Source organism: Pseudochaenichthys georgianus, chromosome 14, assembly GCF_902827115.2.
Source record: "Pseudochaenichthys georgianus chromosome 14, fPseGeo1.2, whole genome shotgun sequence".
In the NCBI taxonomy this organism is placed as follows: domain Eukaryota; kingdom Metazoa; phylum Chordata; class Actinopteri; order Perciformes; family Channichthyidae; genus Pseudochaenichthys; species Pseudochaenichthys georgianus.
Window position 1 is genome coordinate 21,867,345 of NC_047516.1, and position 25,891 is coordinate 21,893,235.

Here is a 25,891-nt window from a genome sequence, read left to right on the forward strand (position 1 = left end):
ATTTACAGGAAGACGATTGCCCAGGATGTGATGCACCTCTCGAGTTATATGGACTGTAAGAGACACACCTTGTGTAGATATTAGATTCATTGTAGCGCTGCCTGAGGTGTTATTAACTGCATATGTACAGTAAGCACTTTGCTAAAGTAGGCCGTAATACTTCTGGTGTCCCATTATAATTTGTTCTCGAGCACCAAAAGTTGACTTTGGCTGTGCTGGCTGTGCACCTGTAATTAGGTTTTCCCCTACAGCATCAGTCAAATGATAAACTCCACTCTAAGGCGCAAAAACAATAGCTTAGCAACTTGCTGTCTGCTCAGTAGATGAGTAAGTACACTGCTCAAACAATAGAGACTAATGGGACCACTGATCCTGTTGGCTTACATTGGTCCCGGAGTTCAGAAGCTGACATTTACTGTACAAACAAATATAGGCTTAAGGGACAGCTTATCCGTCTAGTTTGAAACGGCTTGTTCAATAGCTTTATCTCACAAACAAGCAAAAGGGAGGGTGTCTATGCTGGCTTTAAACGGCCCATTCAAGAGTTCAAGAATGGTGTCATACCCAAGTTAACTTTACCCCATGTGGTTCAATGTAAAACGATGGTTAAGTGTTTTACCTGGAATTGTGTAGTTTGTAATAAATTAGGAGTGCTTGTCAGAATATATGATACTCTGTTGGGTGTATTCACATGCAGAGGTGGAGAGGTGCTGCAACACAGGCAGTGTGAGAAACATGAAGCACTTTTGGACACTAAAGCATGGAAACATGTCACAGTAGAGCCACAAAATACAGGGCACCTTTAGCGATAGTGTTTGCGTCTTCGATGAGTTGGCAGTCACTGGAGTGCATAATAATATCATTGGTGTTAGCTAGTAAGCTATTTAGCTAACTGTGGGCTTCAATGACAGTTGAATGTTAAATGAATAACCCTACAGTACATGCCATTTTTTAAATACATGAAAATAAATGAATCAAAGTACAATAATTACATTTGATTTATATTTATGTATTTATTCTCTCTTCCTCCTTCCTTTTTCAAATAATTGGCTCACATTTTTCCCTTTCCTGTTTTTTCATCTCTTCCTTCTGGAGGTATGGATCGAAGTGGCACTCTTCACAACGCTAGTTAGCCCCGTATATAATTGCAGCAAAAACAAACTAACTGCACAACACATTTAGAGTCGTGTTTTACACATTGCAGAGTTGCAGATAGTGTGTACAAGTGATGTGTGTTTCAGTATTCAGTTCACAATACACTGAGACACATCCCACAGGACGAGTCTGCGGAATCACAAAACAACATTTTAAGACGAGCTGTATGACCTTTGCCACCGTGGTGTCAAATTCAGTCTTTAAGAGGTTGCTGCCGTCTGCACTCGAGTGGTTGCATGACTTCACAGTCTCAAGATTTAAAACTTGCTCAAAATAGTAACCTTTTCCCAAAATTCATAGTTTATAGAGTACATGTGTTTGTGTATTTCTGTTTGTGTGTGTGTGTGTCTTTCTGTCTGTCTGTCTACAATATGTTTTTTTTTATGTATTTAAAAAGGTAATTTTGTTAGTTATCATTCGGCCTATATTGGCAATAGTTGTCCCAAACAAAAAGCCTTATTTTCTTTCAAGGTCCAATCATTAGTTGCATCATTTCTGAATGACTTGTATTATCAAGATTGGTTTTGTGTTATCTGTAAAGGACACATTTACAAAACGATTAAAAATGACAAGCATCTACCTTCTGCTCCGGGTAAACCTGAAAACTGCTTTTATTTGAGCAGCCAGGGAAATAGTTAAAGGTGGGGTAGGTAATTTTGGAGAAACCAGCTCGAGTGCGCTAGAATTTGAAAATACACAGCCGGAACGAATCTGCCACTTCCTCACAGAGCCCCTCCTCCAACACACAGGAACGCGCACATGACCAATGGATTTTTTGTCAAAGCACTTAAAATATTCATTGCTATCGGGATGTTAAGAGCATTCCATGGAATATAACAAAAAGTGTATCTCGAGCCGGTTTCTCAAACGTACCCACCTTTAAAGCCATCATGTTTTTTCTGTATATTTTACAGCCTTGATGGAAATTATTCAAACCGCGGTGGTGAATTAGAGATCTAGTCAAGACTGACACCTTTATATTGTTCATGGGTCAATCATTTTTCTTTAAATGTCACCGTTGAATAAAGGATAAGGCTGGAAATGTTCTATACTTTTTCTTGTTGTCAACAAATCTTAAAGAAAACATTTCATTTTTTAAAGTGCACATTTTGAAAAAGGCTGAATAATTTATTTAAATAACTTAAGCAAACGTCTGTTGAGAAATAACTTCAGCTGAAGATTTGATGTGCTCCTGGGAATATACAGCACTAACAACTCACAGTAAAGTGTTGTTTCCATTTACATCTTTATTAAAATAACCTTTTGTAACACTCTGTCTTACTATTTTATAGAGAAATGCAGCACAATGAAAATGAGGCCTTGGCTAGACAGACTGTAGGACCAGTTTATTGTCAGTCTTGGTCTTTTCATGTCATTTGTTGACGTTAGAAGAAAAGTAGAATATCGCTTGACTTATCCTTTGGTGTGCAAACACACCGAATATTGTGATCTTCCATTGGCAGTACATTCGATCATCAGAATGTACAGTGATTTTTTGCATATGTGAATAGCTCCACAAATACCTGCATTGTCTGTTCAAATTAGTTTTGGTGAATGATAATAATGTATAGGTCTTTTATGATTGCTCATCAAAGCCTTTCCTTTCTCAACATTAAAGTAGTTAATGAACTGCAGTAGGTTAATTAAACTTAATCCTGATGACCTTAACAATTATCTAAGATGTTTTTTCCTCCCCTCTCAGGGCAGGAGGAGTCAGTGGCCACCTTCAAAGGCAATGAGTTCTTCAGCTACAACCTGTCCCTGACTCCCATCCAGAGCAGTTTGGATGAGATCACGCTGTCCTTCCGCACCCTGCAGAGGAACGGCCTGCTGCTCCACACCGGGAGGTCCGCTGACTACGTCAACCTGTCCCTGAGGAACGGGGCTCTGTGGCTGGTCATCAACCTGGGCTCTGGTGCCTTCGAGGCCCTGGTGGAGCCCGCCAAAGGAAATTTCAACGACAATGTCTGGCATGATGTTCAAGTGACGCGCAACCTCCGCCAGGTGTGTACTGTTTACATCTTACTGTTCCCTCTTACTGTTCCCTCTGTTTCAGCCCTGTTTCCAAAGTGCTGATTCTGGGTCTGTTACTTTAGATGAAAATAAGGAGCCCCTCCCCACGCCCCTCTGAGAGAGATTTGGTTAAAAATAACTCAATGGTGCTCTAGGAGGAGATTCAGGTGATAAGTTGGGGATCGGGGGGTTACCTTGGTTGGTGATTGGCTAATGGTTACACAAGCCAAAACATCGTTATGACATCATAAAGTGGACACAATCTGATCAGCTCATTTTCAAACAGGTTTTTATAGAAATGGATCAGGACAAAAAGACAGAGAATCTTTTTTCCTGAAACTTTCAGAGTCTCTTTCCACAGAGGGGACACATGTTGATATAGAAGAGACATGAACAAGTGGGGACACATGTTGATGTAGAAAAGACTACTAAGTGGATTTTTCAAAATAGGTGACCTTTTAAAAATACCCTTCTTCAATAACATTTGCTGAAAGATTATTATGGAGCTTTTGCTCAATGATGCCAAAAATCAACCGCCTCCTGCAGCTTGAATGAATACTTATCTTTAACTTGTATCAGTTTGTTATGAGGTCCAGGTATTACCAGTGTCATGGAATAGGGTTAGGTATTATAGTCCATGATCAGAGCAAACACTAACAAAACTGTGTTGGCTTCTGTTGAATTATTAATATTTCTGCTCTGCTGAATTCCCTTTTTTTCATGTTCTGATAGATATTACAAGCACATCATATTAGGTCATTGCCCTCTTCCTCGTGAAATAGATTGCTTTGGTGGAAACCACTGTGTCCTTTTTATAATCAGACGCAGGTTTCTTCTGCAGTCTTCAAAAGACTGCTGTAAAGTCTTTTTACCTTTTCTGAAATGAAGACTCAACTCATTCAGCAATATCAATCACATGTATGTGTCTTGCAGCAGTGATGACAGTTCTGCAGTCTGGTCTTTTTTATACATTTTACAGGACAATAATCGTCTATCAGATGTTCAGATCTTGACAAACTACCCTTAGATAAAAAGACCAGAAAAAAAAAGCACAAATTCAACTTTGCAGCACTGTCCGAGCGGTCATGGGGGAAAAAAAAGAGCAGAGCTTTTATTTAAAGGTGACATGTCATGTTTTTCCGGTTAGTACCCGTCCCCGTTATGAAGGTTTTTATGCATGTAAACGGTCTGCAGAGTCAAAACCCTCAAAGTACACCATGTAGCGAGTAAAACTCTAACACAGAAAATACCTCCCCAAAACGCCTCGTTGGAGATACGTCACTGTCCATTTGATTCTTCCGGGTACATCATGATGTCATGTCGTCCCCGGAACGAAATGGACCAATCCGTGGAGCCGTTACGTTACGTCCGCGGAGCCGTTACGTTAAGCCCCCGCTGATTGGTCCAAATTGACCAATCCACGGAATTCCTCACACACTCAGTGCAGGCAGCTCTGCTGATTTCTCCTCCCTGGCTGCAGGCTGATAACAGACAGTTGGGATCGCGGAGAAATTCTCTCTGCAGACCCATTCTCACAGCGTTTATCAACCTTTTTCTGACTCAATATCAAGCCACACTTATTGTTTTTACTTCGGCTGTGAGTTTGTGTGTGCTCAGCTGTGTTTCGCTGTGTATCGCTAAACAAGGAAATCACACCTCCACGGAGCTTAGCGCGATTCACAACGTCCCGACTGGTCCCGACCAATCAGAGCACACTGTGCTCATAGGGAGGGGGGGGCAAGAGCTGCAACGAGCCGTTTAGTGGAGAGAATGAATACACATACTTTACAGAGATGCTGTATGCTGTAATTGCACAGTATAAATCTATTCTAGTAGACCACAACAATGGAATTATGATCAGTGGAAATGTCCATGACATGGGACCTTTAATGAATACAGTCATTGCTGTATTGTACTGCTGTACCTACTGTACCGTACTCCGGCCAAGTACAACTCAGCTCTAAGGTTTTATATTAATTACCGTCCACTGGACAAAGAACAGTGCTCAATTCCCAAACTAATTTACAGACTGCCAGGAAGTGTCTGTATAACATTAAAAGTTACCCTGCTTAACCCTAACCCATTAAAAACAGCAGTATATTTAGCTCCATCATAAGGTACCTTAAACCTCTACTAATCAATTAACAAATCTGAAAAAGAAAAGGGTTGTTTGAATAAATCCATACATAAAACATTACCCCTAAGTAACAAGTATTTCACGGTCATCTTTTCTGGCCACTCGAGGCCAGCTGAAACGAGTTGAGAACACAAAACAGTGGCTTATTATCACCACTTAAGTTGATAGGGAGAGCTTGTTGGCAAACAGCTGCTTATTTACACATTAAATTACAGAGTAACAGTGTCATTCATCAGCAGAAACAAGAGTTGTGTTTCTGGCAAACAACTGTATGTCCAACATTGACTCTTGTTGCAAGTTGTTGGTCTCCTCCAATCGGTTGCTTAAACATTCTGAACTACTACAAGTTTTCCATTTGAATGTAGCTCACATTTTAGTCATATTGTTTGGAGAGAATCTATGCCTTGTTGCCATGAATTATGTTACGCTGATATTAGGTTTATCGTGATAAGTAGTCAGCACTAACTTTCTCGTCAGGTACCTGTTGACCACTTTGGAAAGAAAAGTGCTCAACAAGACGGCGTGACTAAAACAGAGGCAGTCAAACCACAAATGGCTGAAAACAGTGTAGAGAACAATGTGATATTATGGCATTGATTTGTCTTTCATGGATTAATTTGCGTAAGGTTACAGTCTCATTTTCACTCCACACAGATTTCATGTTTATGCCTGCCTCTATTTATTTCTTCTCTACTTCAATGGACGTTTCGGTCACATGCTTCATGTATGTCATGATTAATTGGCGCCTGTCGTTCTTAAGCTAGTTGCTATCTATGTCTGTCTGCTGTTTGTTGCTGAGCCGTGCAGAGTGGTGTGGGTTTTTAGAGCTGCTTTGCTGAAACAAACGGCAAACAACATATGGTCTCGTCTAATATTACTCCTCGAAAAAGTCCTAAATTGGCACATACTGGGCTGTGTGACCAAAAAGTGGCGGCACAGAATTTATGACAACTCAAGCAGAGCTCCTTTCAGCCAAGTTGCAATTCAATATTCCTACCTGTATACTGTAAGTGCATTTAGGAAATACCACATCCCTGGGGATCATTTCTATTACAATATTGAAACCTTAGGAGAACTGAGCCTTGGAAAGCAAAAAGGCCCAACCCAATTGTATGCCAAAAAAGTAACCTCTTAGTGAATGTATACCTGAACCACGGTTAGACCAAATATGTTTCAATGAGCTTTGTCAGGCACAGTGCATTTATATGTTTCATTTCTTATCCTCAGTAGGACTTATATTGTATCTAACTGTCATCATCACCAATGTATTCTGTACCTCTCACATTGAGATGAATATAAAGTTTCATCCTCTTCCTCATCTATTTCCTTACCCCAGCTTCCAGAGGAGCAATCCAGTGCTTACAACGTCACTTACGCTTTCAGCCATGGATTTGATCCCTGTGTAAATTGCTTTCCCTTCAGATAAGTTACCCCACTGACATGTAGATAGGGGAACTGTAACTCCCAAGATAGGGCTGCTGGAAATATTTTATTAGATCCGGTGGAGCTTTTCAAGCTAGAATTTCTCCTATTACCCTTCCCTATATTCCCCTCCATCTGTCTTTTCTTCTACTGTTGTGGGAAAACTGACTCGTGATCTACCCACCACTTCTGCCCCTTATTCATCATTCATTCATTATGTATGGGCAAATACTGCACAAACACACGTGCAAACAATCCTAAATACTACTCACAAATATTACTGCAGCGGCTATGTAAAAACGCAAGAGGAATGATGATGAAAGGTTGTCTAGCAGCCAGGAATGCAACCTGAATATTATCCTGCCGTTTGCTTCCACTTAATGCTATTTGAACCTTTTTCAACAATTACCATCACCTCTGAAATGCCAGTAAATAGATATGGATAGGGTGTAGTCATCATTAGGAACTAGTCATGCTTTTTCAGACGAGTGAAAGAGAGAACAGCATCAATCAGTTTCCAGGCATGAAAGCACTTTTCTGAAGTTCCATGCATTATCATCAACCCTCCATCAAGCCCTGCCATTGTCCTCCTTCCGAGCCAAAGCTACTGAGGGCTTCAGCACTGGATAGACACAAAATCAATACCTGCCAGCAGCAGTGAATGGTGAGGCAGGACCTTGCTTCAGAGACCCGACACCTGAACATACCCTGTCAGGTCGTTCTTTTGTTTTTATACTCTTGCTTTTAATATACCAGCGATTTCACACAAGAGACACCACACATTTCACCAAGCTAAGTTGAGCTGAGATACAGTTTAAGGACTTTTCAAAATCCAGAGTGCTTGAACACATTCATCTTTTTTTATATGAGCAATTTGTCCTCAATGAGGCCGCATCAATTTACTACTCTCATCTACTTATGCAGTAGGTATATTACACGATGAAACAGTTCCGCATTAAAAGGTCTAAAAACGACTAGAGCTATGTTATATATTGTGTTGAGTCGCGTTCTTACATGACCTCAAATGTTTCAAAGAAAACGATTAACTAGTAAAAGGTCGTTTTAATCCAAGTAATGGTTTCATTTAGTAGCATATAGTACTTGGGTAGTCCCTTTGTGCGTGCTTCAGCATTGTGGTTGTCTGCCAGAAGCTGTCATAAATTGACTTTCTATCCAGTTTTAAAGAAGCCCTATCATCCCATTTGGAGTTTTCTCTTTTCTGTATGTGTGGCATAAAGGTTTTTGTGCATGTAAATGGTCTGCTCATACCTTAAAACGCCTCCACTGGACTCCTTTGTGTCCTTTAGTAACATAATGACATTACTATGTAACACTTGCACTCCAATTGGCTAGCTCCAACACATTGTTCGTGATAGGCTAAGGAGCAGGACACCTCTAAGCGGTTGACCAATCACAACAGAGCCGGCCAGCTAACCAATCAGAGCAGACTGGGCTCTGGTTTCAGACGGAGGGTGAAAAGAGGTGCTGCACACTTTTTGAACATTTAAGCAAGTAAACATGTCACAGTAGTGGCTCAAAATACAAATAGAACCAGAACATTTGGGTAGGTGGTCCCCTTTAAACCACATTGTAAGGATACTCTGTTCAGATCATGATGACAGAGGATTTACGTCATAGGATGTATGGATATTGTGTTTGAAGAAAAACAAGCTGAACAAGTGTTTGCTGCAGCAGAACATCATTAGGGAAAAACACATTTTACAATTAAACTGCTTATTTTTGTGATTTTTCGAGTCGTAATCACCTGGTTCGTTTGTTGTTAATTTGTCTCCCAGTAAAAACCTCCCGAACAATAAAGGACTCCTAAGTGACACAACCTGAAGGCACAGCAGAACTGCAATTATCCCTTTCTACTTCCCGGCTCCACAGAACTCTGTCTTTGTTATTGTTTTGATTGAGGGACCCAAATGGCGAAGGATGACACATTGTGCTTTTATGTCTGTTGGATCCGGTGGTGGTGGTAGTAGCCTAGTTTTTATTCATATTCCAGAAATGTAGCTCAGATCGTGTCTCTTTGATCTTTTGGTCTTTATATAGAAATCATCCCGTTATTATCTGTGATGCCAATTGCTCTATAAAAATGTGTTATTCCACTTACTTACATTTTCTGTTCCATTTCAAATTAAAAGAGGTATATATATAATTGTGTAGTGAAGGTGTATTTGACAACTGAGAGAGCAGTCCCCTCTCTTACATATGACTTGATCTATAATATGTTATAAACTTACAAACCCTTTTCTGTATTACAAATTTCCACACAATAATTGTGATTGTCTGAAAACAATAATTCAATTAATTAACTCTTTGAACTTTCATGTCCCCCTTGAGAGATCTTTAGTCAATTTAATAGGTATAACTGTTAACTAATTCGCTTTTTTCCAGTTGTTTCCGCCGCACTGGGAGCTGTTACATTAGAGCAGGAATGCGTGTTAACTGTAGGCTTGATGTCATGGCAACAAGCACCTAAATTATTCTCCTATATTCGGTCATTCGGTTGTCTTCGGCACATTTGGTTTGTGTGCTGATGAAACTGATATGGGATTGATCTTGATCCATCTGCTGCCATTACACACGATGCTATCTTAACAACTTTAATCTCACATTTCCTGAGTACGATGTAGCAATTATGTTTGCAGTGGAGGGTATATCTATGGTATATTGACTCCTCTGCCATCCTGTTAAGATATCAGAAACAGAGATTAGCTGAGATGAGTGAACCATGAGAAGCTGGTCTTGTAATTGCCTTCAAGATCTGACATTAATGCGAGCTCAACCCGAATCAAGAAATGAGGCATTAAAAAACGAGACGGTTCTTTTTGTAAGAATCTCTCCATGTCTTGTCGTTTATGTTACTCATACCCTGTTCCTGCTGTGGCTCCTCTAGGTGACAATCCTGGTGGATGGGATTCTAACCACCACAGGCTACACCCAGGAGGACTACACCATGCTGGGCTCCGATGATCTCTTCTACATCGGAGGCAGTCTGAACACGGCCGACCTGCCAGGCTCCACTGTCAGCAACAACTTCCTGGGCTGCCTGAAAGATGTGAGTACAGCCTGACCTCGGTCCCATCAGAGGACTGGAAACACAATCCTTCCCCTACTTAGATAGCACTACCCATTCCTATAAGCAGAGCATGTTCTGCGTATAGAAAACCACCCCTCGCGTTCGTATCGATTCTCCTCCCGTAGGGTGTTTGAAGGAGAAACATTCAGCTGTGGAGAGCATATGCATTTACAGATTTCTGCGGGACTCCCTTTGAGAATGCAGCACTAATATACTTAAGAAACAGATGCATCTTCTCATGTTCATTCCTGAATAGCACAGCATGGACTATTTTCCACGTTTGTTATGCTTTTTAAACCCCAGCCCGTACCTGCCACGTTGATTATCTCGAGCAAGCAAGGCTCATGTACTCGGCATCAGAATTAATATAGACAAAGCAGTGAATAATGGATTAATTCCCAATTTCAGCCTCTGCTTACACATATTTAATGAAGAGAGCAATCTCATAAAAAGCAAAAGCCGAGCAGCAAAAGTGAGAGAAGTGCTTTTACTTACCAAGGGCAGAATAGGAGAAGACATGACTAAAACAGAATTGAATTATTAAATGGTGAAGAGCAAAGTAACATAAGTGTCGAAGAGGCAGATTTGTGTTTATATATTTCCTTGGGGTCAATACCCGGCTCAAACAAATGAGTTTTCTTCTACCGGAGACATTATTGTCAAAGGATATAAGACCTTTTATTCCATAAATGTGTATAAACTATTATTAGGCTTTGCTCTTGATCCCCATTAAATCCAGCTGTATGGGATTCAGCAGGGAGTACAATGCACCAAGGACAGAGCAAACGTGTCACAAAATGCACAAGGCAAATAGAGAACCAAAATCTGACTAAGCTCGTCCCAGCAGCAGCCAGTTGGAGGAACGTATAACAGACGGCAGCTTCTTTAGAGTATGTGTGAGGATGAGACATTGGCAGATTACAAAAACTGTCAGTGCCTTGTAATGTGAAGATTGGTGATCTTTTTGAATATTGATGGAGACTGTGACAGACTTTGACAGACTTTGATGCTCTGTCAGAACTATTTTTCAGACTTTCTTACTCCAATCCAGGGCCGGCCCTAGACTTATGGGGGCCCTAAGCGAGCTTTGGCTCCCCCCCGCGCTATCCCACTACACACAACACAGAACCAACTTTTGTCTTATGATGTTAGCATAAGCACACATATTGTATAAATAACCATGTAAACACCGTGGACCTAACCTCCTCTAGGGGGGTCCGGGGGCATGCTCCCCCGGGAAGATTTTTTTTTTTTTAAATATTGAACTTAAAAGCATCAATCTGGTGCACTTTGAGAGCAAAATTAAGAGATCTATGGATACATTTCTCAACACCCATATGAAACAGAACTGTGAACAGATTTTTCTTTATAGATATTTTACAAATCACTTTATTGTGAAACTTTATTCTTTATTCTTGTTTTGTCATATAGTATTTCATAACTGTTTTTCATTTATTCTCTCTGGCTGTCCATCTCATAATGTTCACATAGAAACTAGCTGTCAATAGGAATATCATTCAGAAGAATTATAATTTCTTGCAAAAATCTGTCACAAAAAGAGGTTGCACATTTAAATGCAGGTGTTGTTATGGCAACGTCAGTGGCCAAACAGCCACATTTACTGCTGCAAATACGTTCAAACATGCTGTCGACACGTAAAGCAGTGGCAACTATGCCACCATTTCAGCTGACTTTTTCTCAGAAATACTGTCACATAACATCCATATATTTCAGTGCTAGGTTGATGCTTAACTAAGCTAACTATGAAACACTTTAACTGACAGGACTCCGGATCAACTGTGTACTGTGAGGTAGCTTCTAGCTTCATGTCGAACAGTAAGTCAACATTTCCCAGAGAGCTTTCTTTGAAATCACCAGGTAATGCTAAAAAACATTACATTCAAATTGTATGACTCCAATTAAACAAAGATAAAACTGAGGTAATGGTTTTTGGAGCCAAGGCAGAACGTATAAAAGTTAGCGCTGAGCTTCAGCCTGCAATGTTCAAAACAACAGATAAAGCCAGAGATCTAGGTGTAGTCATGGACTCTGACCTGAGTTTCAACAGTCACATTAAAACAGTTACTAAATCAGCTTACTATCACCTAAAGAACATATCTAGGATTAAAAGACTAATGTCACAGCAGGATTTGGAAAAACTTGTCCATGCCTTTATCTTCAGTAGACTGGACTACTGTAATGGTGTCTTCACAGGTCTCACTAAAAAATCTATTAGAAAGCTGCAGCTGATTCAGAACGCCGCTGCTCGAGTCCTCACTAACACTAAGAAAGTGGATCACATCACTCCAGTTCTGAAGTCTTCACACTGGCTTCCTGTGTGTCAAAGAATAGATTTCAAAATACTGCTGCTGGTTTATAAAGCACTGAATGGTTTAGGCCCAAAATACATTTCTGACCTCCTGCTAAATGATGAACCATCCAGATCTCTCAGGTCTTCAGGGACTGGTCAGCTTTCTGTCCCCAGAGTCAGAACTAAACATGGTAAAGCAGCGTTCAGTTATTATGCTCCAAATATCTGGAACAAACTCCCAGAAACCTGCAGGTCCGCTGCAACTCTTACTACTTTTAAATCCAGGCTGAAGACTTTTCTATTTGTCGCTGCTTTTAATTGAACTATTCACATTTTAGACTGCACTGTAACTTTTATCCATGTATTTTTTCTTTTAATGTTTATTTTATTTTAAATGCCATTTTCTTAATGTCTTTCATTTTTTGTAAAGCACTTTGAATTGCCTTGTGTTGAAAAGTGCTATATAAATAAACTTGCCTTGCCTATGACAAAGTGTTTATTTAATATATCTGGCTAGCTATAGCTACTTGCTAACGGTTTAGCTTACCCCCGCGATTCAAAGTAACGTCAACGTAGCTGTAATTTATGCTTTGCTTACATGTTCGCATAACTTGGAAGTTTACTGACATTTACATACCTTGTTTGCCTGGCTCAAGTGGTGGCTCTGGGGTTGTTGTGTGAGCCACCACTTGAGAATTGTCGTCTTTTTTAAGAAAAAATGTTCTTATGTCCATCTTCAAAAACTCTGAGTCTGACTGACAGTTTATTTTAAACATTGTCACAGCTCACAGGATAGGTACCTGTCAGCCAATAAGACAGATGTTTATTTCCATTCAACTCTCTGGTTGGGCTGGTGTCTTGCCTCATGTTGCATTCACTGAACATTGGAAATTACTATCCTGCCGTTCTCTCTAGTGTCATGATGAGGTTCAGGTAAAGCACGGTTAATGTATTATATTATTGACTCAATAATATAATACATGACATTGAGAGTAGGCAATCTAGGCATATTAACACAATTAATTAAACATACCTATCACGGCGACGGTGTACTGAGATTTTTTTTTTTTATTCGTTTTTTCATTTATTTATTTTTGCTGCTAGGGGGCCCTTAGTGGCTGCGGGGCCCTAAGCGGCCGCTTATGTCGCTTAATGGGTCGGGCCGGCTCTGCTCCAATCCAATCGAGTTCTACCACTTAGCATCAACTTTGTGCAGTCAAAGAATGTAATTATGTCGGCAAACTAAAATCGAAGTAATTTGTGTGCCAAAGTTCAGTGATGACACATACACAGAGATTTTAGGGACACATTTACATCATCTTTTCATCTTCGCAGGGCTTATGGTATGGCAATGTCCTCTGTCTGTTGTCCGCCAGATTTTGTCCTCATTGAAATATTTTTGCAACTTTCCGATGGATAACGGATAAAGTAGTTGTTTCCTAAAGAATGAATGGTACAGTCTTTAATCCATTACATTACATGTCACTTGTTAGACGCTTTTATCCAAAGAAAGTTACATACTCAATACTGTGGGCAATCCCCACAGGAGCAATTTGGGGTGAAGTGTCTTGCCCAGGGACACAACGACATGCTGACTGCTGTGGGGTTTGAACCTGTGACCCCCTGATCCGAACACCAACGCTCAACCCACTGCACCACACGTCTCCCCTGAAGTTTGCACTAGCGCCAACATTACTTACGTTACTATTTGTGTTTTTGAGTTGTAATTTCTCGACAACTATTGAATGGATTGACGTCATGCTTCAGTTACTAAATGTCCCTACAGGAGGAGTTGTTTTGATTTTAGTTATCCCATGACTTTTCATAGCACCGCCATCAGGTCTACATTTCTCAAAAAATAGTACTGCTAATTACAACATGCCAACTAGCTATAATGCTAAACTAAGAAAGCAAATCTGGCAAATATTACCTTCTGCCAAACGCTGAAATGATTGCTTAAAAAATTCCAGTAAGTTGATAACTGGGGCACGAAACTACAATTAATTCAGATGTTGGACGGTGATGTTTTCATAGCAATTTAAAATATATATTAGAGAGGAAATTATGCCCTGTTTAACTTCCTGAAACCAGCACTAAGCAGCTTTTACACATAATTATAACTACTACCGCCAAAGCAAGGACTGAAATATAAATACATTTATATCCGAATCATTTGAATAATGTATTTTTTTGCATACAACCACCATCGATGACAATAGAAAAGGATAACAATTCGATTTTTTTGTTCGTTAGAGAATTATTTCCCAGGCATTTTAGCGGTTTAAAAGATTACCCTTGAAACCAAAAACATAACAAAATTTTAGATACAATAATTCAGTTTGTTTGCAATCTCAGCAATGAGAATGTGTGATTTTCTTTGTGTGTCTTATTTTCTTTTTTGTACATTAATATTTGTGTAGGAGCCATGAAACGTGTATAGTAATGTGTTTTGTTTTAATATAAGATATTTGTTTGATCACTATTGATTGGTGGGCTTGGGTCACATGGATATGGGCGGCACTCATTATAATCCTGTTAGTGAGGTGTGTGTGTGGAAGAGAGGGTGACACAGGGCCGTTGTACTTTTTATTCACCGCAAGATTTATGATTGCTTTGATTATTATAACAATGTATATGTCTGATCACCGAGTATTTTTTCATTAAACTACAATACTATTCAACAGAGCTTTTGATATCAGCAAGTACTTTTTTAGCGTGTCATATAACATCAAACAAGCCCGGCCTCAGCTGTCGCTATAATTTGTTATTACTCAAAGCACCGCTGGACCAAAGCATGTTCTTTATATATGAGGCTTTTTTTAGGCTTTACTTATTTACTTCTTATGTCATGGTCCACAGTTGTATTTAATGTTGTTTTAATAAAGCACATGACATCAACATTTCAAGCACTGCACTGAACGCATTTTAAATGGAGCTTCTATATAACTGCAGTGTGAATTCACTGTAATTAAAATGAGATGTTATTTATGGCCAGGTTGTTGTCTCAACACCCTGCCAATGCTGCAGCCCCCGCTCTGTGGGTGGTGCGGCTGGTGGTGGTGTTTATACGTACTACTTACTGTGCGTAGTCACACACATGCACTGTCGGCATGCAGGCAGGCTATGACAGGGATAAAGAGTCATAAAGATGACAAACCCGCAAAGTCCCAGTATTTATGGCGCGCGATGGCAGAGCTGATCAAATGGGGATCAGCTCTGCCTGGAGATGCAGGTTCAACGCCAGGTCAGTCGAATCCAGAGCTCTGAGTGGAAGTAAGGAACAATGCTGTGAATGGAGAAACATACATATTCATCTTAATCCATTCAGGACAGAGAAATGACTAAAATATCTATTGTATAAGCAGTGGCTCTATTTGGGGGATATCTGTCTTGTTTTATTGAACGCACAGAGTTTGGGCCATGACTCATCTCTCATGATGTCTCTTGATAATAAATGTGAGGGCTGCTGGGTAAAGGCCATCAGGTAGAGGAACAAATAATGGCCACGTTCAGACGAGTGTCGGGAATACAACAACTAGCAGGGACCGGGAGAAATGAATGTGTCTTTGAAGTCACCCCGCTTATTGGTCTGTCGTATGTGTGCCCACAGGATATCCCACCCCGCATCATTAGGGTCCCTCACTTTAATGCTTCAAAGATTGAGCACAGTTTGGTTATGAAGAATGTCCTCACACGGCTGTTAGCAACGGAGAAGGTCTTCATTCTCACACTGCTTTTATTCTTTAACTCTTGAGCATAAAAGGCACAAGGGCTTTTTGTCATTCGGCACCAGAAGGGCTTTATTCTTGTGTGTCCGGATACACTGTAATCCTTGTCACATACAACAGGCGTCTGATTTGGGGAAATAGGATTCCACTTCCTGTATTGTCCTTTGGTTTAAGTAGCCCTGCAGAGGTCACACTGTGCTTTTTTTGCAGCCGTCTATGCCTTTCTGTTAGCTCTTATTTGTAAATAGTGTGCCTCACGCAGGAAGCAATATGCGGACAAATCACCTCCTATTTTCTGTCCATGATTTCTTCTTATTTTGTTCGTACCCATCGGTTTCTGTGACCGTCCAATGATTTCTTATCACAGTAAGCTCTGGGTCTGTTTTATGCGAGTAAACGTCTTTTAAAAGATTTCGTATCTCTCTCTGTTTCCTGTCATTGATCCAAATGTTTAAATCCATTGCCAGACATTCTTCAGAAACAGGGAGGGCTGCAGCCAATCAGATTTCTGTGATTTACCAATGTCTTCTCTTTATCGCTCTTCTCTTGGAGAGAGCTCCTCCGATACACAGGAAGAAATAACATCTAGTTTTTCTTCCAATTGTTTGTCACAGAAAGGAAAGAAATCAGATTAAAGAAAAATGCATGAACATGATTGGATTTAGATCATCAGTATTAATGATTATTTTATTTGTGATAAAAATAGTAGGAAAAAAGTCTATTCGTCGATTGATCCCAATAATAATCAATACAAAAATCATTGGGAGATAAGAGTGTGTGCATATGACCCACATACTGCTATTAATGATTTTCTTCTAATGCCAGTATTGATGTCTGGAAAATCTAAGTGTACTTGATTTATTAAACATTACCTGAGATCCAATACTAGTGCAGTTCTTATTTTTCGTACAGCCTTTTTTTGTTGGCATCTCCTCAAATGTGTGGGCCAGTAGACTGTCTGCACACGGCACAGCACCTGCCTTTATTTAAGGATTAGGGCGTGTTACCTATGCTCATAATAAACAATCAGCCACACACATCCGATTTGATGAAGTGGGATTCATCATTCAGAGCACGTAGCTGAGAGCTGATTTGGATGGGGTGGAACATTTGATGCAAATGGGGTTGACTATTTTTCCGTTAATTAGAGAAAATATAAGAGAATGTTCCTGCATGTCGCCTCGTGTCTGTTTATAACTGCTAACACACAGCTCCCGCTTTGTGTAAGTGACTTGATTATTTTATTTATTTATTTATTTATAGAAGGACCATGCATACAAAAACATTAATCTCAGCAAAGAGAAGAGATGCACTATGCCAGATAATAGCTAATAGCTCATTTCCATCTGTGGTCATGGTGATTGACTGTCTTCCCGTCTAAAAATGGCCTGTTACGCTCATTTCTCGATGGTCAGTTTCACCATCTGATTTCACTGCTTAATTAGTGAGGCAGTGTGAAGTGTGATATTGGCTGAAATTGTCTCTCAGCTGTGCTGTTAGTCCCCTGTGCGGCGTGGTGTGTCACCTCCGGCAGTGACTGGCCACAGAATGATGTGGCAGATAACAGAGGGCTCGGGGTGACTTACAACTGATACAGAATGAGACAAGGATTGTTGTCTCCTGCTGTGCATATTGATGAACCCAGAATGGAAACAGAAAATAACAAAGCACAGCGGAGCGGGCATTCTGTAGCATGCTGTCATTAGAAACAGGGTGTATTTTATGTATTAAAGGTAAATATCTTTCTCTCTGTTTCCGGTAATCCAAAGGTTCAAATTAATATCCAGACAATCCTCAAAGACAGAGGCAGGTCTGCAGCCGGATAATCTGATTTCTCACCACAGTTTATCTGCATCATGAGCTCAGCAGAGAAAACGAACACTCCAGTTCATGCCCTCCTACATTAACTACCTATTTAAATACTGCATTGTGTGCTTTTGCTTTTTAAGGATCGAGTCCACCTCTCGCCCACTCACCATCTCTGCTTGGACTTGATCTGTTTCCCTTTACTTCATATAAACACATATAATTGTTTGTCGCTGTGTAGGTGGCGGTGCTAGGTCTGTGATTCCTCCTCTCCGAATTTGAGATTATTTTACTGTCGGAATACATTTGTTGTCTTTAGTGAGTCACCTAAATGTCTAAAATGTTTTAATTTGCATCTAAATCTAAATGCCAAGAGCATTTCAGCTCTTCCTGCCTTCTTGTTTTATTTGCCTACCTGTAAAATACTCAATAATACACGTTCCTCTATCTCTTCCTGTGCATAATCTTATAGAGACAGACAAGGGTGCTCTTTTGTAACAGATTAAGCGCCTCGACGTCTGCTTTTATTAAAGGTACCAGTTTATTGGACTGAACTCCAGGAAATGAAATAATCAAAACATTTTGATCCTGCGCTCTGAGTTCAGGGATGATTCACCGCATTTATAATATGGCGTTTCCTTCTGAATGCCGCTGTGTCATAGAATCTTATATTAATGATGAGTAATATAAAACCTTTGCACTGAATTTCTTGTCGACTTCAGCTGTCATCTCACCACGACATCTCTCTCATTTATTAGGTGATCTACAAGAATAATGAGTTTAGACTGGAGCTGTCACGACTGGCTGAACAGCGGGACCCAAAGATCAGTATCCATGGCGACCTGATATTCAGCTGCGAGGACGTGAAGGCCCTGGAGCCGATCACCTTCGACACTCCCTCTGCCTTCTTGACTTTACCCAGGTGGAACACAAAGAAGACGGGCGCCATATCTTTTGACTTCCGCACCACGGAGCCCATGGGCCTGCTGCTGTTCAGCCATGGCAGTCTGCAGGACGCGATGCCAGACAAACCCCGCGCCGACTTCTTTGCCATCGAGCTGCTGGACGGGTTCCTCTTCCTGGTCATGGATATGGGCTCTGGCAGCATCAAGATGAAGGCCAGTGACAAGAGGCTGGATGATGGCGAGTGGTGCCATGTGGACTTCCAGAGGAGGGGTCGTAACGGTGAGATAATTCTGTGTGTTTGTGGAAGCCTTCTGTTACTCCAGTTTTAGCTCTGGAGCAGAACATGTTCCAAGCTGTGAAACCGCCATATGTCAGCATGGAGCCCGCCATTGGCCCGCCCTGGCTTTCTCTTCACCGCAGTGAAAAAACATTCACGCATATTAGGTTTTAATTACAATGATATTTTCAGTTGCTATAATCTATCTGTGACATTTGGAAATCTGTGTTAACCTATTTCACAAGTGTCCAATTATACAGACATCCACCTCAAATGTGGCCAAATGTCTACCTTATTAGGAAGAGCCCGCTCACACTGTTCCTCCTCATACTTCTTCCTACACATTTCTATGAATACATTTCCTTCCCTCTCAAGCAGAGTATTATGACAATGCCATTTATAATTCCTTCCTTTTCAGGGCGAGTTTTAGTTTTGGCTGCTGCTTTTCTCATAAAATCAACTCCCAGGGACTGCCAGTGCAGTTTTCGTAATTCACACTCGTTTAGGCAAGCAGTGCCTAATGCCTACTTCTCACTTCTCACTAGGCACATCCGACACAGACATCTTTCTTTGCTCAGACAAAAACCTTGTGTAAGTACAAATGGACTCATTTCCTGCCCTACAGGCTTCATCTCCGTGAATAGCCAGAGCATCCCCTTTGCTGCTAATGAAGGCAGCGAGATCCTGGACCTTGACGGGGAGATGTATCTCGGGGGGTTACCTGAGGACCGGCAGGCCCTCATGCTGCCCCCCGAGGTGTGGACCGCCTCCCTCAGCCTGGGCTATGTGGGCTGTGTGAGGGACCTGTTCATAGACGGGCAGAGCCGTAACCTGTGGAGGCTGGCGGAGGTTCAGAGCGCCACAGGTGTGAGCAGCTTCTGCACCAGAGAGACGCACATCAGGTGTGCCAGAGACACGTGTGCCAACGGCGCGCACTGCAGGGAAGGCTGGAACCGACACATCTGTGAATGCAACGGTACCGGCTACCTGGGTCCCAGCTGTGAGAAGGGTAAGAGACATATGACGGTGCACGAGAAGGATTTCAAAATGAGGCTGAAAAGCTTTTAACACTCTTTGGCCTGTATTTTATTTATTGATGTCGCCGTGTCGTGCCTGGAAAGGTCCTGCAGGAATAGAAAAAGAATGTCAATAACAAAAAAAATCAATTACAAGCCTTAATACTCAAGCCTCAGACAAAAATATTTCAATTTACAATTGAAGTATCATCATCTGCATGCTTATTAATGTCATTACAATCCAAACAATAGAGCTCCACGTTTACAAAGGATAGGAGGTGACAATCAAAGCACCAATATGTTTTTTATTCAGGCCATAGTTAATTATTCTTCAGTTGTTCAGTTGTACAGTGCTTCATTAATGAATGATATCAGTGTGGAAAGGTTCTCCGTGCTATGAGTGTTTCATTAGAAATGCAGCGCTGCTTCTGCAGTGATGCGGCCTGAATCCCTCTGCAGACGGTTTCCTCACAGAGAGGCCAAATTACCCAGATCCACTAGCAGCTAATAGAATGAGGGATATTTGAAAATCCCCCTTGTATTGCTTCATGAACTCCTTCAGAAATGTGATTGCTGCCGTAATCTCACCACTGTCTTTGCTAGTTCCAGGGCTGTTTCTGCCATCTGGTGAGACTGATGAAAACTGCAATCTAAAATCATATCATGCTGTACTTTAGATAAGCTCCAATTCAGGTTGCAATCTATAAATGCCACTTTGCTTTGTGAATTCCTCTGAGGTTCAACGTCTGCTAACGCCTCTTCCTGGAATCCTTAGAGGCCACGATGGTGAGCTACGACGGCAGCATGTATCTGAAGGTGCTGCTGCCAAGGACACTCCACACAGAGGCAGAGGACGTGTCCCTGCGCTTCATGTCCCTGAGGGCCTTTGGCCTGCTGGTGGCCACCACCTCTCAGCAGTCAGCGGACACACTGCGTCTGGAGCTGGACGGAGGCAGAGTGAAGCTCACTGTGAACCTGGGTAATGCTGCTGCTGCTGCTGCTGCTGCTGCTGCTGCTGCTGCTGCTGCTGCGGCAAATGCGAGCAGATAACGCCTGTTGACCTTCTAAGTGTCAACGAGCTATCATGAAATTAGTTTTGTCTCAGACTCTCTCATATCCATCTTCATGCACAACAACTACAGTTGCTCAACAAGACAAGCAATTCCCTTGAACCTTTTTTATCTTCTCAGAATTGTTTGTGATAATATAATGTGACATAAAATAAAACAATATAAATAGTTTGACCTTTTAGATAGTTGGATAAGAAGGTCTATACCACTCTCAGATCTGTTGAAGACTGACTAGCTTAGCTAACGCCAGATCTGCAAACTAGGGAATACAGGAAGCATGGCTCTGTCAGGGCGTTACATTACAGCAGAACAACTGAGGTGTAAAAAGCCCAATTCTTGGTTTCATGGGCGGGGTTCTTTTTTTTCATTTAGTCTTTGTTGGTAGCCTGGCAACATCTCAGAGCCAGATAATAGTCTGATACATACTTACAGTAAAGTGTCAAATGGTTATATTTACACTTTTTAGCTTGCTGCTAGCTGCATGTGCGATCTTCTCATCTCACTAAAAACATGTTGAAGAAGAACCTGTCTCACACAAACAGCTATGAACAACTCAAGGGGTTTCATGCCTTTTTAAGCAACTGTGTGTATGAATATTCTTTCTCTCTATCTGTCTCTTTGTCACTTTCTGTCTCTCTTTCTCTGTCCCTCTCTCTCAGTTCATCCAGTGGTCAGGTCCCATCTGACCGTCCTCTCTTTCAGCCCTTCAATGGCTTTGTCTGCAGTTCAAGGAGAAGGCAGTCAGAGATCAGATCCATCATTACACTCAGATATTACCACTCACATCGCTAAAGCTGGAGATGTGACCATTCGAGTTCCCTCCTCTCACATTTACTGGCCTGTCCAGTTTAGAGTCGCTTCACTGAGCACATGGTGCCGGTGATGGACACACTTACGCGCGCGCACACACACACACACACACACACACACACACACACACACACACACACACACACACACACACACACACGCACTTGCAGCACTCTGGTCTCTGGCTGTCTGTATCCACTGCTCTGTGATGGTTGACAGCTTGAGAGCACTCCTCAGCCACATGGCTTACACCAATATATTCATACTATACAGCGGGGTAAATGGGTTCCATTATACAGAACATGCTAATGATGAGTGGGTGAATCCATTTTGAGGCTAAAACTGTGAATACTGCAGATGGATTTGGAAAGTATTAGCTGTTGTAGACATGGGGAGATGTTAGCAAAGCATCACCTTAGTGCTGCTGTCATTACTTTTTCATGGGGTAAGGTTCACTGTGGCTGCAGGTTGTGCAAATCGCCCTTTTCCTCTGTATTCAACTTGGAAAATATATAACTGTCAGGCCTGCAGGAACGAGCAAGCGGGGAGGATCACGGTCTGGGATTTTAAGTAGAGGTGCATTGGTGCAATACAGACAAATTCAGACTATCAAGTACGATACCTTTAAGACACATATTACACATTTACAAACTTCCTAGTTCAGTGAAATAATCAATCCCATTCACCTATCATACGTTTTACCTTGGGTTCACTTTATTAAAATGACCTCTAGGATAAAATACACCCGAAGTTAAATACCTCGGGCAATCAGACGAGGGTTTTTTATGTATATTAACTAAAGGGGTTTTTGAGCGGTCCCCTTAGCACAAGGGTGTCAAACTCAAATACACAGTGGGCCAAAATAAATAAATGGGTAATAGTCGAGGGCCGGACTGGGTCAATGTTTATTGCAAAACGTATTGAAATGAACTTATTGCACATATTAAACCTAGAACTAACAAAGCTTAAATGATTGCCTATAAAAACAATATTAAACATTAAATAATCAGTTGCATTCATTTCTTATGGCTCTTTCTGCAGCTTTTCCAGAGTCATTTCTTATGAGTACATTTCTCCACAGGCCAACAACAGCTTCAACAAAACTATTTCCCTCAAAGAACAAACCAAACATGCCCTGTTGTCGTGAGAGAGAAAGTGCAGAAGGAAACATCCATTGAACTCAGTTTGCTGCTGTGATGCTAGTTCAAGCAGATACTTGGCATCTCATCTCGGGTGCAAGTTCATCAATGTTTGGGCTCAGGCTCTGAGCTGAGGAGACCCTCAGGATGGAGTGAAGGTGTGCGTGCAATATACCGGCGGGCCAGATCTAATAGTAATTAGAAATTATCCTGCGGGCCAAAATTAAATCCACCACGGGCCTGATTTGGCCCCCCAGCCTTGAGTTTGACACATGTGCCTTAACATAACAAAAAGACTATTTTTTTACATTTTCTCAAGCTCTTGAAGTAATATTGAAGTATTTTCGAGAACTCTTTGAACATTTTATCAAAATATGAGTGAAATCTTGCAACAAATCTGGCATCAGCTTTCAAATGAAGTACACCACTTCTATGTGGCATATGCTGTGGACCTGTTATCTACCTCTAATGATCCTCTAAGGCAGGGGTGTCAAACTCAATCTAATCGCAGGCCACATCAGCATTATGGCTGCACTCAAAAGGGCCGGTTGTAACTTATATATAAATATATATATAAAATAATGTATTATATTACATTATTGCCTCTGCATTGGATTATTATCTGATAGGGTAATAACTTCATAATTCACTACGTCTGAAAGCAGAAGTCTGGGGCAAATAATTGCAATTCTCTTCAGTGAGAATGTTACAAAATGATTTGAAAAGAAAAGCTGGAAACAAAGTAAAAAACAGAAGTGACATTTAAAAAAAGTTACTTTAAAAAAAAAAGTCAAATTCTGGGAAAAGGGCACATTGAGAAACAAGTCTAATTTGAGATGCATTCTGGGACATGTAGTTTATGGGCAACGTGCTTCTGTAAATCGTCATCTAACCGTATAATAAACATATTATATTCTTTGGCTCTTGTGGGGCCACATGAAATGAAGTCGCGGGCCGGATTTGGCCCCCGGGCCTTGAGTTTGACACCCCTGCTCTAAGGAAAAGAACAATGGGTCTATGGTAGGAGAGAGCAGAGTAGAAGAGGTTAATGTATGCATCACTTAATGTATGAATGCATGTATCTCGTCCTTAACATAAATAATAAAGAGGCTACACATACATCTGTATAACAAGCGAATGAAAATAACTGAGAGGAAACGACAGTGAGTTAAAAATAATGCATTATCCCAGTAGTTGCTCTAATTTAAGTTGTGTTAATTAGTCGCTCTCAGCTGCTTCTCTGGGTGACAGGCTTACGATACTTTATTCAGCTTCCCGTGTTAAAAAAACAAATGGAGCACAGGTTCCATTTTGGTGATCTGCTTCAAACGATTTTCCTCACAGCGGTGCATGTTTGCTGTATCGCCCCAAAGCACGTGTCAGTGACACTATCAGTCTCGCTATCTGGAACAGTCAGATTCACTTGCAGACGCCTGAATGTAAGCAGCCGTATCCAAGCCGATACTGACGCTAAAAATACCAATGCACCTCCACTTTATGCTCAATAAAACTGCGCTATTGTGCTTCCAGCTGTGCCAGACACATGCTCAGGTTTTCACTTGTACTTTACTGTTTTCTAATGTTATGTACACTACAGGGAGGAAAGTGGCGGTTTAGACTCTCAAGGCTGTCCCCGGATGGTGGGCTCTGAAAAGCACTGAAGTGTCTGCAGAATGTACCTTGAAGGATGTGAAATATTCTCCTCTTTGTGCTGTTCTTTTTTCTTTTAACCTCACCATCTCACTCTCTCTCTCACCAGATTGTATCAGGATAGACTGTAAACTCAGTAAGTGTCTCCTATGATTATTTACTGTACCATGATGTAGAAAACATGCACTGTGGTGTAATCATATGCCTCTCGCTCTATTCCCTTGTGACGGAGTACATAATTAATTTCTTCTGCCCCACAATCCCCGGTGTTTACGGTTGCTGTTATGCTACTCACACCCATCATTACAAAGATAAGAACGAGAAGGAGACTTCTCTGTGGCGAGCTTTTGTGCGGTTGAATATAATTGGCTTTTTCCCCCCCTAGACTCATAAATTCGACATTTTAGCAACACTGTGAATGACACATGTTCTCATTAATACAATGTAATAATCTTCTAATCGAATGTAACTAGATTTGACGCTGCCTTTTGTGCCGCAAATGACTCATTAATTTTCTTGTGACTCATTTGCTCGCATAGCTGATAATTGGGTACATTTCAAGTACAATTAGCAATTATCTGTTGTGAGAAAAGCAGCACTCCAATGCAGTTTTGCTACTGGGTAAACACTCTGCAATGTAGAGCATAGATTAGTTTAAAGTCTGATATCTGATTACGAGATGAGTATGAAACGAGACTCTCGGCTATCAAAAAGACTTGTTGTTGCGTAAATGTTGAAAGATGTTAAGTAGTTTCTTTGATTTTGGCGTCAACTATTAGAATTGTGAAACTAATTTATGCACAAGGACCAGATGCAGTGTATTTAGTGTTTGTATCATCACACTAATTAATAGAGCTGTTCCTAGGAGGTTTTAGTGCTAAACATTTGAATAGAGAGTGTACGTGTGTTGCCGCATTTTAGTAGATTACCGTTAATGTTACTAGGGCTGTAACAATGTCAGCGAAAAGACCTTAGACCTATAGAACATGTAAAATAATCATAATCATGCCACAAGTCAAATTCACTTCGTACTATAACTGTGTGTTTTGTTTCTTTGTTGAGAACTGAAACTCAAAACACAGTTAAGGGAGGTAGATAGTCTGTAACCATAACTTCACAAGATAAAATAAACAGTAAGGGTTAGTTTAAAGGTGGGGTAGGTAAGTTTAAGAAACCGGCTGGAGATCGCTAGAATTTGAAAATACACAACCGGAGAAAATCTGCCACTTCCTTATAGAGCCCCTCCTCCAACACACACGAACGCGCACATGACCAATGAGGGCACGAGATAAGTTTGTGCCCCGATGGAAGGCTGACAGGCAGGTAGGCCATCCAATCCGTTTAGCCAGCCGGCTGGTTGTAC

At 41.0% G+C, this 25,891-nt stretch overlaps 1 protein-coding gene across 2 annotated transcripts in view; it reads left to right on the plus strand.

Moving 5' to 3' along the window:
• The window catches only part of LOC117459067 (neurexin-2-like), a 179,115-nt gene that overhangs the window by 67,654 nt on the left and 85,570 nt on the right, over nt 1–25,891 (plus strand). For both annotated transcript variants that reach the window (XM_071205482.1, XM_071205483.1), the window contains 6 exons: nt 2,858–3,159; nt 9,633–9,794; nt 18,419–18,845; nt 19,469–19,852; nt 20,635–20,838; nt 24,638–24,664. In XM_071205482.1, the coding sequence (XP_071061583.1) occupies nt 2,858–3,159; nt 9,633–9,794; nt 18,419–18,845; nt 19,469–19,852; nt 20,635–20,838; nt 24,638–24,664 (1,506 nt within the window). The remainder of the gene's footprint in view (nt 1–2,857; nt 3,160–9,632; nt 9,795–18,418; nt 18,846–19,468; nt 19,853–20,634; nt 20,839–24,637; nt 24,665–25,891) is intronic.